Source organism: Syngnathus typhle, linkage group LG20 (assembly GCF_033458585.1).
Source record: "Syngnathus typhle isolate RoL2023-S1 ecotype Sweden linkage group LG20, RoL_Styp_1.0, whole genome shotgun sequence".
Taxonomy (NCBI): Eukaryota; Metazoa; Chordata; class Actinopteri; order Syngnathiformes; family Syngnathidae; genus Syngnathus; species Syngnathus typhle.
The window spans coordinates 7,098,019-7,112,270 of record NC_083757.1 but is presented as its reverse complement, the minus strand read 5'-3'; the positions used below and the strand labels follow the sequence as shown (position 1 = coordinate 7,112,270).

The 14,252-nt window shown below is 52.5% G+C and overlaps 2 protein-coding genes across 10 annotated transcripts; both read right to left on the bottom strand.

Annotated features, from left to right (window-relative positions):
* Positions 1–1,214: 1,214 nt before the first annotated feature.
* cart4 (cocaine- and amphetamine-regulated transcript 4) lies at positions 1,215–2,871 on the bottom strand. Of its 2 annotated transcripts, XM_061267284.1 has the most exons (5): positions 2,794–2,871; positions 2,423–2,574; positions 1,994–2,077; positions 1,707–1,840; positions 1,215–1,445 (listed from the first exon to the last, which is right to left on the bottom strand). In XM_061267284.1, the coding sequence occupies exons 2-4, from the start codon at positions 2,567–2,569 to the stop codon at positions 1,733–1,735; spliced, it is 339 nt and encodes a 112-aa protein (XP_061123268.1). In that variant the 5' UTR covers positions 2,570–2,574; positions 2,794–2,871; the 3' UTR covers positions 1,215–1,445; positions 1,707–1,732. The 2 variants fall into 2 exon arrangements, with proteins under 2 accessions (XP_061123268.1, XP_061123267.1); XM_061267283.1 differs by having other exon boundaries at positions 1,215–1,840.
* A 3,648-nt stretch (positions 2,872–6,519) lies between these two features.
* Positions 6,520–14,210, bottom strand: pogza (pogo transposable element derived with ZNF domain a). 8 transcript variants are annotated; one of them, XM_061267201.1, is made up of 25 exons: positions 13,770–14,210; positions 13,214–13,316; positions 13,090–13,145; positions 12,943–13,003; positions 12,343–12,453; positions 12,149–12,280; positions 11,999–12,075; positions 11,462–11,644; positions 11,136–11,404; positions 10,892–11,049; positions 10,701–10,801; positions 10,425–10,571; positions 10,209–10,343; positions 10,056–10,133; positions 9,894–9,985; positions 9,657–9,809; positions 9,530–9,589; positions 9,263–9,369; positions 9,030–9,081; positions 8,733–8,904; positions 8,270–8,596; positions 7,885–8,187; positions 7,524–7,718; positions 7,272–7,402; positions 6,520–7,064 (listed from the first exon to the last, which is right to left on the bottom strand). In XM_061267201.1, exons 2-25 carry the CDS (start codon positions 13,269–13,271, stop codon positions 6,791–6,793), a joined length of 3,432 nt encoding a protein of 1,143 aa, XP_061123185.1. In that variant the 5' UTR covers positions 13,272–13,316; positions 13,770–14,210; the 3' UTR covers positions 6,520–6,790. The 8 variants fall into 8 exon arrangements, with proteins under 8 accessions (XP_061123185.1, XP_061123184.1, XP_061123186.1 ...); XM_061267200.1 differs by having other exon boundaries at positions 13,214–13,271; XM_061267202.1 differs by having other exon boundaries at positions 8,733–8,901; positions 13,214–13,271.
* Between the last annotated feature and the right edge of the window lie 42 nt (positions 14,211–14,252).

Genomic DNA, 14,252 nt, shown 5'->3' with positions numbered 1-14,252 from the left:
TTAAGCTTTGACAAGGCTCAAAATAAACCTCGACAGATTTTTATTTATTTCAACAAAATATGCATCAGAGTCGGAGTAAAAAGGTTTATTTTACACCTTTTAATAGACCCTTAAAATCAACCAGATTTAAAAATATTTGCCTGCAATAACCTTTATTTTGACGACTGACCCGGAAGTAGTGATGACGATCCAATACATTTCTTAACGAAACGATTCGTCTCTCAGCTTTTATTCGTCCTCAATTAAATACGATAGCGGTACACTGGTGTATAGCTATTTCCTTTTAGCTTCTGACTTGAACACAACAACAATCTTATTTCATGTTACATTTAGTACGACCGTGTGTGTGTGTGTGTGTCGGGGGGGGAGACTTTCGAGTTTTACATCCTTGCAGTGCTGCCACCTTGTGAGAGACGTTTGTCCTCGCCTGCAAACTTACACTGATCAACACCTGTCTTTTAGAGTTATCTAAACACGGTTATCATCATCAGAATGATGAAGTGCTGCCTTGAGATACAATTTGTTTCTCTGAAATCACCTATCCTCAATGAAATACATAAGCAATGCCATTAATCCATTGCAGCGTCTACTGAAATAAAAACGATATTTCATAATAGATTCATTCAAATCCCCATAAAAGGGGAAACGGTTTCTTTCTTCCAAGAGTAGTGTGCACCCACACACACGCTGGCTAGGGTGTCAGGTTCCCTTTGAAAGTGCTGCGAAAAGGCCACTTTGTCCGTTCATGTTTGGTGGGAGATAAATACCTTTGTGCGCCTGTGACGAAGGCGTCTTATCGTCACAGTAAATGCCAGCCACTTGATAAGCGGCATGTGAGGCGAAGTAATCAAAAGAAGCTTCGCAACATGGCCCGACCTCACCCGATCGCTTGTCTCTGATTGGCCCATTGCGTTCCACTCCCTAACTTCAAATAAAGGAGGCGGCCGTGAAGGAAATCCATCGCGACGTCGATCAGCCGCAGTACCGCGTTGCGCCACAAACTGGCAGCTGGCAGCACTGAGCTCTTGTGTTGTGTGTCGTGTCGCGCATCGTTTCCGCTGTGTTCATTTTTTGTGTGAGTGTGACCTCCCTCGTAGATGAAAATACATAAAGGTTTTGGGGAGTATTCGATGAATTATTTCAGTTCATTGTGTACTGTGAGGAACAGCAATACCGGGTTTGTCTCCTTGAAAGGACTCAGAGTGACACGTGCATCTTTGTGAAGGAGATTTATTGAACAAACATGAGGTGACACTTGACAGGCAATAAGCAAACGAGCAGCAAACGGTGCCGCTGCCTGCTGCGCGACACCCGTGAGGACGCCAAGACGCGATCCAACGCGACCCTTTGCTTTTCTTGATTCTACTTGGCTGTGGCAAGAGGTCGAAATTTTTTAGGGCCACGGGACATGGTCTTCGATGTTGTTGTGTGCGATGCAGCCAAACCTAGCAAATGAAGAAACCCCAAAAAGTTGGACTTGCCTTTTTCTGGTCTTTTCTAATCAACAGAAGGTGGCACAAACACGGTACAAAGGGTGTACCCAAAACTGGTTTGAGTTTGTAATTCAAGCCAGAAAAGCATCAGACCATCCCCGCCCGTCAGCATTGTTTTAACGGTTCGCCGGACAACAGAAGACTTTTGTGTCGAGTGTTGCAAAACATCGTCCTAAAAGTGCTGTGGTTGGATTAGCATGCCGGCATCCTCACGGGTGGGCCTTCGGGCCTTTGGGCCTTCAGTAGCAGCGCAGGAAGAAAGTGTTGCACGCCGCCCCCCGCAGGCAGTCGCACAGTCGTCCGATTCTGGGGCCGTGCTTCATGGCGCAGCGCTCGCCCACGTCGCACTGATGGCAAAAAAGCCACAATCACGTTAGCGCAGCCTGGCGAAGCAAGCGCCCCCTGGAGGCGAAGCATGCATCAAGCAGGGCCCGCCCACCGCATTGTTGTGGCGGCGAGCTGCCTGTGCTGTGAGTGACAGCTGTCAGCGGCATTCTCACCCGAGGGATGACGCTGGCCCTCTTCTGCAGCGACAGGCCCGTGCCACCTTCCGCCTCGTCCAGGAAGTCCTGCAGCACCTCCGCCTTCACGCACACACACACAGACACACACACAAAAGAGATGACAATGACCTGCGGTGAGCGCGTGTGGCTCATGATCGGTTGCCATGTCGGCGGTCTGTTGATGAGCAGAAAAGACTTTGTGGCCTGATTGATTGCAGTTGTTTGACTCTTAACGACTGCAAAATTGCACTTGACACAAATCAGTCAGTTAGAGAGGGAGGTCTGTGCCGCTGTGGGCGTGGTCACCGCCAATCACAACAAAGTGGTTCTTCTCATTGATCAAAATTAAAAGAGCTCCAAAACAGCAAGTGGGCTGACACATACACACAAACACACACACACACACGTATACACAAATTGACTGACCACGTCATCTTTTGTGAGCTGAAAGATTTTGTCTTGGTCGGGCGCGGCCGGGATCTGCGTGTCGGTAGCCGACCTTTGACCCCGGCACAGGACTGTCAACGGGGACAGGCACACATAGAGGAAGAGGAACACGCGCACACTCTCCATTACACCTGAAAAGCAAAGAGAACATTTGGACTGGTCGCCCGCCGGTCATTGTGAGGACACGCAGTGGCCGCTCCCACGTGAAGATGCATCCGCTGCACAGCTGCCTTCCTCCTCATACTTTGGAATCTGCAAAGACGCTTCTGGCAACAACAGAGAATTGGGCCGCCATGGCTTTTTGGCGCCTGCGAAGCAACATCGAGTCAAAGTTGCAAATTGTCTCTCACCTGACCAGCTTTTGTCACTTCTTCGTCTGCTCGTGGTCGGTGTCGCCGCGGTGTGCGGCGGCGTTCTGGCGCCTCGGCCTTTATGCTTCCCCACCCTCCCCCTCCCACCCTTCTAGCCTACGTCATCGCTCACGTCTTCACAGCAAAAGTGCGTCCGCCGGGTGGCGTCTGGCCGCCGTCTGATGGATGAAGGCGGCGCCTGCTCCATATTCAATAGGTCGCCCCAAGGTGAGCCGACGCCACAATTGCGCCGTCTCCTTTCCTTCGCCGGTCTTGGTCCATCGGAAAGGATGACCACCGGGCTGGACGGCTCTACTTGGGTGTGTCTGTGTGTGGCCGTGTGTGTGTGTCTGTCCCAAAATAAGTTGAACGGGTTCAATACAAGTTAAACAAATTCAGAAAACCACACCGCAAAGTCGGAATTTGGCGTTGTGCCGCAACCTGCAGCACTGAGCTCTCCAGGAACGAGATGAGGCGTCACGCAGTACGTCTCGCAGAAGGAGCCCAAAATGCTAATATCTGTGAGTTAGCGCAAAGCTAACATGCTTTGCTTGGGTGACACACCGCAAAGGCTGACAGAGGTCAGAGGGCGTTGTGTCACCTGTGGTGTATGATTTTCTGTGTGCCAATGTGTTGCTGTCTCACACATGTATGTACTTGTGTTTATTGGCGTGTGCGCTGGCGTGACCTCATCAGGAAGACAAACGATGTGGCCCACCTTCAAGTTGTTCAGCTTGTTGTCATCTTTGACCTCAGCGGAGGTGGGCTTGGCCCCGCCCACAAGAATCGCGTCAAGGTTGTTTTTTTGCCTTTTATTCAACGTCAAGCAAGGCCTTCGGGTGGGGCGCGTGACGCCCGCCGGCATCCTCGTTGCCTTCTTCCCCTCCTCCTCTTTCTTCTTGTCATCATCTTGTGTCAGACAAACAGCAAAGAAAAAAAAGAGGGCGCAGCAGGTGGGCGGCCGACACGCCCGTCAACGCACGCCGCAGGATCCTTGTGTGCGTGCGACTGCATGTGCGCATGTGCGAGTATCAACGCTGAGGGAGGAAAAGACAGCAAAATGAAGCCGATGGGCGTGTGGGCAGCAGCTAGCTCCAATCCCAAAGAAGATCTCACGCTTTTTATTCACCTGCAAAAGTGCTCCGGATGCGCATTTCAAGAGCTCAAGTAGGAAACAACAAAGTCAGACTTACTTTATTGTTTGTCAAAACACACGCGCGCACACACACTGGCGCAGGGAAGGATGCATATCAACTTTTGACACAAGTGCAAAAATTCGGTGCTTGTTTCTTTTCTTCAAATGCGCTTTGATGGCACATCATTCCAAGAGAGGCAAGGCAACTTTGACAAATAGGTCATTGGGTGGGAGGGGTGATACCGTGTCACGTGTGTGTTTCCATGATGACCACCATCATCACCACCGTCATCATCATCACCCCGCCCTGCAAAGGAAGTCAAGCAACAAGCGCCTCTGTAAGCATGTCGGCATCAGCACACCCGCTTGGCTTTTGTTTGGACACTACGGTTGCGACACAGCCCATCTGCACGCAGGCACACAAACACGCGCACGGCTCAGCAAAGGTCACCTGACCTAACCTATCCGATGTTGAATATGCTGCGGGGGTCGCCTAAAGGTCATTGTCGCACTCACCGGGCAGATAAAGGTGGATGAAGCTGCGTTGCCGAGCGAGACTCCACCCTTCTCTGTGTGTGCTTGCCATGTTGCCGTGGTAACGCCCACATCCTCTTCATCCCGCTCCTCCAAGTCCTCGTCCTCCTGCGAGTCCAGCAGGCGCTTCCTGTCCTTCAGGAAGTTGTCCAAGTCATCGCTGCTTGTGTTACCTGCACACACACACACACACACACACAACCAACCATCAGAAGGCACGACATGCATCTGGGTGCTTGCGTGTGTGTGTGTGTGCTAACTGACTGAAAAAGCTGTATCGTAGTGTGGAGTTGTCATCGTACTCGTAGTCCGGGGATGACGTGGTCGCCTCAGCATCACAACCTGAACACATGCAACACACCTGATAAGTGGATGGAACACAACTAGGAGTCTAACCGGGACATATTGAGAAAACATTTAGATGAATCACACAAACACACATTCACTGATTGGAAGTGAAGTATACTGATTATATTTAGAGAGTGGGTGTGTCTTGATGTCATCAGGTATCAATCACACTGCTGCCCATCACACTGGTGTGATGAATGATGTTACAGACAGTGATCACCCCCCACCCCGCTCAGCCAAATCATGCTGTGTGTGCATGTGTATGTGTGTGTGTGTGTGAGTGAGTGAGAGAAAGAGACTTTGCTAAGTTTTTAACGCACTCACCAGACAAATTTGAACAAGTATTATACTTCTGTGTGATCAGTGCATGCACCCCCCCCCCACACACAAACACATGCACACACACACGCACACATACATACACTCGCACTCGCACACCCACCCACACACATACATACATAGGAGTCAGAACTCACCGGCTGTGATGAAGAGGATGAGGGCAAGTGCAGACACACACAAGGACGACATGCTGCACTGACTTGTTGCATGTGTGTGTGTGTGTGTGAGTCTTCAAGTACAAGAAAGAGGAGGGGGCGGGGCAGCATGGAAGGAGATGGACGGGGGTGGCGTCCATAGTGGCTCTTGCGGTTTTCCTGCCAAGTTTGTTGGGGGCTCGCCAAAAGTTGTCTGACCTTGTTCTTCTTCTTCGTCCAAAAGTGCACATGCAGGCACTACATCGACTCAAAAACGACAAACTAGCTAGCTAACGGAGCTTATCAAATCAAGACCAGTCAGTGTGCACACAACTGGAGTGACTCGACATCCCCTTTTGGAATGCAAACTTTTGTGTGTTGGGGGGGGGGGGTTGTCAAAAAGCTCTTTGTTTCACTCCAGCACAGCTGGACGGTCAACAATAGACTCAAAACACACATGCAGTTCCTGTGTCATTCTTCTATTTTCCGTTCTCAGGCCTAAGCACCTGACGCTGATGATGACTAATTTATTCATCATGATGAGGTCAAAGTTCCTGCCACACAATGACGAGATGGATGGAAGGATGGATGAACACATGAATCCAATTGACACACCTCATGTCATGGTAGTCTGAGAGCAATTCAAGAGCCTGTTGAAATGAATGAGGAGATCAGTCGACGTTGTGCTGAACCCCATCGTGGGAAAATGAAGATAACTGATGACAGGACATGGTGTCATACGACCCAAAGGGAGCGGGGAGTTGTCTTACTCCCCAGTGGGGCCTGCGTGCATCCTGTAAACATGCCATGAAAGCATGTGGGCGCCATGTTGGGTTTCCTTTCGACGCAAAGAGCACAATACAAAGTTCCCGAAAAGTTAAAAAAAAAAAAGAGAGAAGTGATGTGGCAGTCATGTGACAGTCCCGTGAGACAAAAGAGCACAGCGGGGGGGTCAAAGTGCGCATATGCGGTTCCCATCATGCAGCTGGTCACGCCGGCGTCCTCCTGAGGGCATGCTGGGAAAGAGCCGTCTTCTCACAGACGCTAAATTTAACCGCAGCAGCAGCAGTGGCGGCAGGAGGAGGACGTCAGAAGTTCCGACACGCACTGGACGCCTGTGTGTGCGACTGAGCAGGAGGAAAAATGGTTGGTTCATGCATGCAACAATTAATCATCTAAATACGCAAAAGACTGACAGGGGGGGGGGGGGGAGAAATAAACTGCAGGAAGTCATCCTTCAGAAAAAGAATTTTTAATCATTCTCAGAATTGAGGAAACAAATTGAAAATCTCAAGTGAACAGTAACATGGTGTAATGCTGCATACGACCACTAGGTGTTGCCGAGGTCACAAAGGCTTCGCTGGGAATTCGTAACCCTTCTCCTGGGCCCAGACACGTCTGAAAACGTCCAATAAACTTTCCAAGGTAGTGAACAGGCACTCGGGAATGAGTGAAACATTCTAAACCAATCGCCGACAATGGCATTGTCGCGGCAGAAAAGCTGAGGTCATGCCATCTCGGGGTGGTCGCTGTCCTCTTGGCTCAATTTCTTTTTCTGACGCTGGTCGCTGTGCACCACCAGGAGAAGCCGAACTTGCTTGGTGGGACGAGCGGGGACCGGAGCGGGATCCGGCGCAGGGTCCAGAGGAGGGTCTGGGTCCAGACCCAGAACAGGAGGCTTAGAGAGTTCCAGGGGCACGTTGAGCTTGGCGGTCAGCAATTGGATCAACTGCTCGGCGTCTGTCTGCTCCTTTTGCAGGTGACACACGGACGCAAAGGACCTGAGGGGAGGTGGTTGCCACAGCAACAATGTCAGTTGGACGCGACGGAGGGACGAGTCGAAACAAAAGCAAACGTTTACAAACAACTGAGTGTGATCTCAGGATGGCACAAAAGTGACCGACATCAATTTTGGCGGCAACATTTGCCAACCGCGAGTTTGGGACGGTAGAAACGAAGATGGAACTTGACAAAAGGAGTCTCCAAACCTTTTCAAGATGCTGACGTCCGACGTCAGCGTGGACGTCACCTCGCTGACCCAGCAGGCCAACATCAGGGCCAGCTGGTCCAGACCCAGACCCTCTAGACCGCCATGCGCCACCAACTGGTTCCAACGGACCTGCAAGCACCACGAGTCACAGCCATAAAAAAGAAATCCAGTTTTTCAAGGTGTCGCCATTTTGGAGGCTTGTCCCCTTTGGCAGGATTTTGTTTGTCTTGGGGCGGGCGCTCACACAAACCTGCAGGAAGTTGAGTAGAACGGGCTTGACGCAAACGTCCAGCGGCTGCAGGCGGAAGCTGCAGCCGGCGGGGATAAGGACAACGTCGGTGGAGGCGGCGCTCAACAGGGCCTTGAACCCGTCCGTCATGTGGCCCCGATGGACGTCCGCCAGCAGCAGTGACTTGCTGTACGGCCACAAGCGCGGGCACCACACCTGCGGCGGAGCCCCACAAGTTCATCACAGCTGGAAAGAACCGACTTTCATTTTTCCAAATGGGATGCGCCGGCAATGAATTTTGTTTTTTTACTAGGTAGAAGAAAAAAGTGGCCGTCCCGCCTCGAGACAAGAAGTTCCTTTTTGAGAAGCACGGGGGCCATACCTTGCGCACCCACAGCTGCAGTCGTCGGAAATCAGTGAAGCCGTAGCAGCGGGCCTCCAGCAACACATTGTTGGGGAAGCCGACGGGAAGGGCCATTGGTGCCCCGCGGAAGAAGAGCATGGGTGGCAGGAAGGTTCCGTCCGACAGTGCCGACAGCACCACGTCGAAGAGCGGCGTCTGTGCCGGCGAGCCCTCCAGCCGGAATGCCCGCCCGTTGCGCCTGGCAAACATCTCGGCGTCCACAAACACCGACAGCTCGTCCATAAAGCCCACGCGTCCTGGCCGCAGACTCTCGCTCTGGATCTGGTCATGGTTGGTCACGGTCGGTAGGCGGACTGACATAGCGGAGAATGGTGGCGGTGCCACGACTGGGCAGTTCACTCACACGGGAGCATAGGGAGAGGATGAAGGCGGTGCTCTTCTCCATGACCATGTCCAGGACTTTGTTGGGTAGGCGTCCGCCGGGGCAGCCAGGCCGCAGGTGCCGGCACAGGCGTTCGACGGCGCGGCGGTGGTGCTCGGCTTCGCGGGCGCTCTCGGGTGGCACCCGGGCGCCCGACCGCAGAAGCACGTTCTCACAGATGCGCAGCTGTTGCTCGTGGCGGATCAGCGCCCAGGTGGCCACACGCCACTCCCATTCCGCCAGCAGATGGCTCTCCTGCGTCGCCGCCAGCGGGGCAGCAGGAAGCAGAGGAGGAGCAGCGGCAACAGGCTGGGACGATAGCACCGGAGTCAGGTGTCAAGGTATGTATACTTTGTATATAACCAGTTGAGCTCAAAAAGAAAAATATACAAGCGAGGGCGTTTCAAATAGAAAAGGACTTCAAGACAAGTCCCGTTCGTCTCACCTCTTGACCCAGTGGCAGCTGAGGCCTGATGAACTTGATGGTCATGGCAGCCGGCGAGGGCGGGACGTAGGGAGAGTCCAGCGGTTTGAGCGACAGCTGGCCTGAGGCCCGGCTGGGCTGTACGTGGTCGATGGCCACGAATGCTCCTCCCGATGATTTCACACCACAGCTACTTGAAGGACACCCCACCCCCAGAAATTGAAATCTCATGTTAATCCCGTCTCCAGCCAATGCCATTGATGCAAAGAGACGGCAGTCAATGACGCCATCTCTAGGCTTCTGATCAGCACAACCTACCTGTCAGGAGGCCTTGTAGCTTCCGTCCGGGTTCCCACCATGTTGCAAGGATCTGCAAGGTCACAAGAGCACGTCAGCAAGAGGTCTCAATCGTGTGTGGTCAGTTCGAAGCGCCGCACCTTGCCAGCCTTCTCATCTCAACATCAAGAATAGGTTCAAAAGTGGCACACTCGCACCCGACGAGACAAAATGTTGGCACAGTACACGCTAAAATGGCGAGCGAGTTTTGTTACCTGGCATGACGCACAGGTGGGCGGGGCACTCGGCCAGGTGCACAGCCATCTGATCTCCCACTTGGGTGACGTAAGAGCACGACGCGCAGTGCAGCTTCCTCCACAACCTGACACACATCAACACACAAAGTGGGCCAGGCAAGGGCATTTCTGTAGAACCTCAAAAAGCTGTGGTTGAAGCCAAACAACAGTAACAAGGCGTGCTAGAAAAAAATGAACGAGATGTTGCGGGAGCACAAAGTTGCACATGAAGATGTGGGCACTCACCGCACGTGCGGGCGAAACATGCTGTCAAAGTGTGGCTGTTTCTTCAGGGCCGTGTGGTCTCTGCGGGGACACGAGGATGAGTGGCGAGTGGGCACCGCCAGCAAGTGGCGATGGCGGGGGCACCCACCTGATCATGTGGTTGGCGTAGGCAGTGGAGCAGCAGGTGGCGAACGGGCACAGCGAGCAGCGCACGCGAGACGGGAAGTGAGCGCTTAACTTGCCGATGGACATCCGACACTCCAGGCAGCGCCCCAGCCGCCGGCGTGACACCTCATCCTCGCTGAGGAAGGCGTGCCAGCGAAAAAGAATGAATGAACGTTGATTCAGGACATGAGCAAAGGTGCCATTCCAAAGGCCTGAGTACCTGCTGAGGTTGGACAAGACGAGATCTAAAACCTCCCTTGACTTGTTCTTGGCAGCTTTTGATGCGGGTGGCACTGCCTCCACGTCGACCACCTGCAGCACAAAAGAAGAATGTGATGGCCAGGCGTCTTATCTTGTCTAACCACGTCTCGGGCCCACTGACCTTACATGGGATCACCATTCGGCCGGCGTCCTCCTCACATTTGGCTCCTGCCACCACCGAGTAGGTCCTGACGGTCACCTACACGCACAGAAAGAGGGAGGGGCTAGGGAAATGGCGGGTGGGAGCCGCCGGCGCACGGTCCCGCGGGACTACCTTGGTCCCCGGCTTGAGTCCCGTGACCTGGGTGGGCGTGATGTGGCTTCCGTGGTGCAGGTCGTGGTGCTGTTGGCGCTCTTTGCCGTAAAGGAAGTGAAGGCGACACTTTTTGCAGCTGAACACAAACTTTCTCTGAAAACACACGTTGTTGAAGTCAGTCAGTCACGGCCACGTTTTCAGTCTTTTTTTTTTAATGGTGGATTTGCCTGTCACCTGATGCCTGGCAAAGTGCTGAAAATAGAAGGCGCTGCTGTGTAGAACCTTGAGGCAGTACGGACACAGCAGGTTCTTGGTGTCGGCGTGAAACTCCTCAAAGTGACTCCACACGTCAGAGTAGAATGAGGACCTGAAGTTGCACACCTGTGGCACACGGAAGCACAATGAGCCGCTGGGCCTAGTGTCCGCTTTGCAAGACGTCGCTTTTTCAATACGTTCAACGCTTTTGGGGTCTTGCCGTGTATTTTGTTGACAAAGCAACATGCATCCCACCTGGCACACGTAGGGCATCTCTCCAGCCTTGTGCGTGTTCTTCATGTGTTGCAGAAATAAAGATTCTGTGGCAAAGTCTAGCTCGCAGATATCGCACTTGGCTGCCACACAAACAGAAACAAAAGTGGGCAAGTGTCACGCGCTGACGTGGCGTGCGCCATCACTCACTAGGCCGGCCGGGCGTGACTGACCGTTGGTCACGCGCTGCGTATGCACAGTCTCCACGTGGCACTCAAGTTTGAACGACGAGCTAAAGCGTCGGAAGCAGTGAGGACAAGAAGACACAGAGTCCATGTGGCGGTCTTCTTCCGCCATCTTGGCGATGTGCGTCTTCAAGTGGGACATCAGCCTTGGGGAGGGGAAGGGTGACAGGTGGACATGAAAAGGCTGACACACTAACCAAATCAGGACGGAACCCGGCCGTAAGTTTCTCACTGGATGTTGCTGCCAACGATGTCTTGGCACTGCAGGCAGTGGAAGAGTCCAGTATGTACGCGCCGGGTGTAGCTGTGGTCGCTGACGGCGCCGCCTCCCGGGTCGCGTCCGTAGTAGAAGTCGTCTACCATAATGACCAGTTTCCCAAGGTCGGGCTCTGGCCGAACAAGCTGAGGGGAGTCGGGGCAGCGGGCAGGGCCCGCCGAGGGGTCGGAAGGCGCAGCCGCCGCGGCCGGGCGTGGTGAGGAGGTGCGGCTGACTCCGGCAGTCTGGGAAAGTGGGTCACGCGGATCAATTAAGTTTTCAGGCGCACAGGCGGAACTCACGGCGGAACTCACGGCGGAACTCACGGCGGAACTCACGGCGGAACTCACGGCGGAACTCACGGCGGCTGCCACTGACTCTCTGCCGGCATTTTTGGCTCGGTTTCTATGGCGCTTCCTGTCGTTTTTCTTCTTTCTGATCATCTTGAGCTGCGTCAGGCTCTCGGCGACGACGGGACTGCAGAACTGGATGGGAGGAAGCAAGGTCGTCGTCATGCGTGACCATCATATTGCAGACGCATGCGACGCCAGTCTAGCCATGTGGCGTCCCGCGGACGAGAAGGAGTACAGCGGGAACGGGATCGTATGATTTCCTTGAAAGGTCGCAGAGGTCATTGTTTGGAAATGACACACTGAAACGTTTGGTGCTAGCTCAAGCGGCGTCTGGACTCTTCATCCCCTTGTCCGCCATTCATTAAAACAAAGGGACAACTAAAGCGGGAGCGGGCCGCTAAGCACACGAGTTGGCGAGCAGCCGTTTCCTTTGGACGGATTTTGTCGAGCAGTGCTCGTCATCACTCTGTTCTCAGCGTCACTTACGCAAACGAATCCTCGCAGCTCCGAGACCAACTTGTACTGAGATATGCACACCGTACACCTCAAAGGTCGAGCCAGACCTGAACACACATGTACAGCCGAGTCAGGCCATGTTAGCATGCGTCGGCTTTTCGGCCTGCGGCATTGTCATACCTTTGGGTATATGATCTTTGCTGGTGCCAGCAAAAGATCCGGGCATTGAGGAATGCAGCAGTGTCTTCTGGGTAATGGCGCTGTTCTGGGGCTCCTTGAAAACCGGCTGAGCTGCTTGTCCCAAGACCGCGCCTGCGCGCAGCCCTGGTTCAAAAAGTTGACAGAGACTGACGGCGGCCAGCACGCGCACGTACCCCTGATGTCGGCGGCGCATGCAGACAGGGAAGGCGATGCTGCACGGACAGTGACGAAGCCGCTGGATGAACCGCTGGGATGGAAATGTAGCTTCAACTCCATGGCGCCCCCTATGGGAAGTGGAATTGAAAGGTTAGCTTTACTTCGGAGGTTGCCATGGCAAACGACGCCTCAACACCCCAATGCGGCTTTTGGCGCAAATGGTCCTTAGTCATCTCCGATTGCGATGTTGTTTGCTCGTTGGCTTTCAATCGGCAATCAAATCGTTCATTGCATTTCTTACTCTGACACAAAGTGATGCGAGTGGCGTTGGAAGAATGCGCAGACAAGAACTTTTGCAGTCAACTGCAGCTCCAAGCCTCATTCTTGAAGAATTCTGGACTGTTTGCCAAAGTGCTGCTCTTGAATGGAGTCACTGTGCCGCGCATTTATCTCAGTCCTGAACCGAGGTGGAGTAACAATGTGAAAAGTGAGACCCTTTTTGACAAACCAAACACAAACGGAGTGTCTTTGAGGTTGGATTGATTTGGACTGCCAATTGCAAAAACTGTGCAGAAGGGGTGAGGGGCAGCGCGAGGGGCAGCGAGATGTGCACTGACCTGCGGGCAACGGGGGGATGTGCCGGCCGTTGAGTGAAAAACCCAGACGAGCCCCTGACAGCTGGATGCGGGAATGCCACGGCAAGACAAGAAAGAAGTCAAGATTCACTGGCGACCAAGGCGGCCGATGACGATGAGGAGCGTTACCTCTGGCGAACGGCGGCCATAGGCTCGCGTGCTCGATGGGGGGTCCTCTTCCTCGTCTTCCATCCAAAACAAATATCAAAGATGAATTTCTGACAACAAGCATCACAAACTTTGAAATGTTCACCTTCATCGCACGACAACTCTTCCTCCGACTCCGTCGACACGTCGGAATGATTGGCCATCTGTGCGCAGCGAGCGATGACAGGAAAGCTCAAGGTATTATTTCACTTGCAAAAATAAATATAACATTTTATAATTATATTATTTATTTGAAACATATTGCAAGATATAATGAAACTTATATTACATAAGTTCAGAAATGGCTTCAAAAGAATAAGATAAATCTTTCCTAGGATTTATCGTTGGAAAAATTATATTTGCATCATTGGTGCAAAGATGCGCCTGGCAATGTCCATCAACTCTTTGGAATCTGAGGCGTACCTAATTTACAGCACTTGAATGGGGAAATTTTATTTGACATGCAAGTAAATTACGGGCATTTTCCGAATGTTTGATGCTAAGTGTGTCGGAGTGCGTGAAACACTCCAACGTTGCCCCGCCCCCCCCCCACCCCCCGTGGCTACCACAGCTAGCCGGGCTGCCTAAAATCCAGCAACGCAATTTTAACAGCAATTTTAAAAAGGACCGTTTCTCAAAAAGTTTCACATACATTCTCTTACCTTTTGTGCGTTTTTACAGGTTCCCGAAATCAGCGATTGAAGTAAAGCTGTAAGCGCAAAGTGGCGTCTTTTCCACTAGAAAAGCTTGAAACTGCTCTTTGACTAGATGCTAGCAATTAGCCGTAGACACGCTGCGTGCGTATAATATGGCCACTGGTAGTTGTGTGTCCTTCCGCCAATCACGCATCACACTGCCCGGGCGGAGGGATATTGTTAGCCTTAGAAGCTATGCTAACAGTTGGTCACTTTGCATTTTCTTCTCAATAAATCCTCCCGATGAAAACAAACTTTATCTGGAACCGATTAAAACAATGACTCTTATATATCTGACATTGATACTGGTACAAGTGGTCAAAAAGTGTGCTCGTGTACAATATCATCGTCTTAAGTCATACTTTGGTGCCCTGCTTCCCGAGTGAGAAAGAGAGGGCGAGAAAGAGAGAGAGAGAGAGAGAGAGAGAGAGAGAGAGAGAGAGAGAGAGA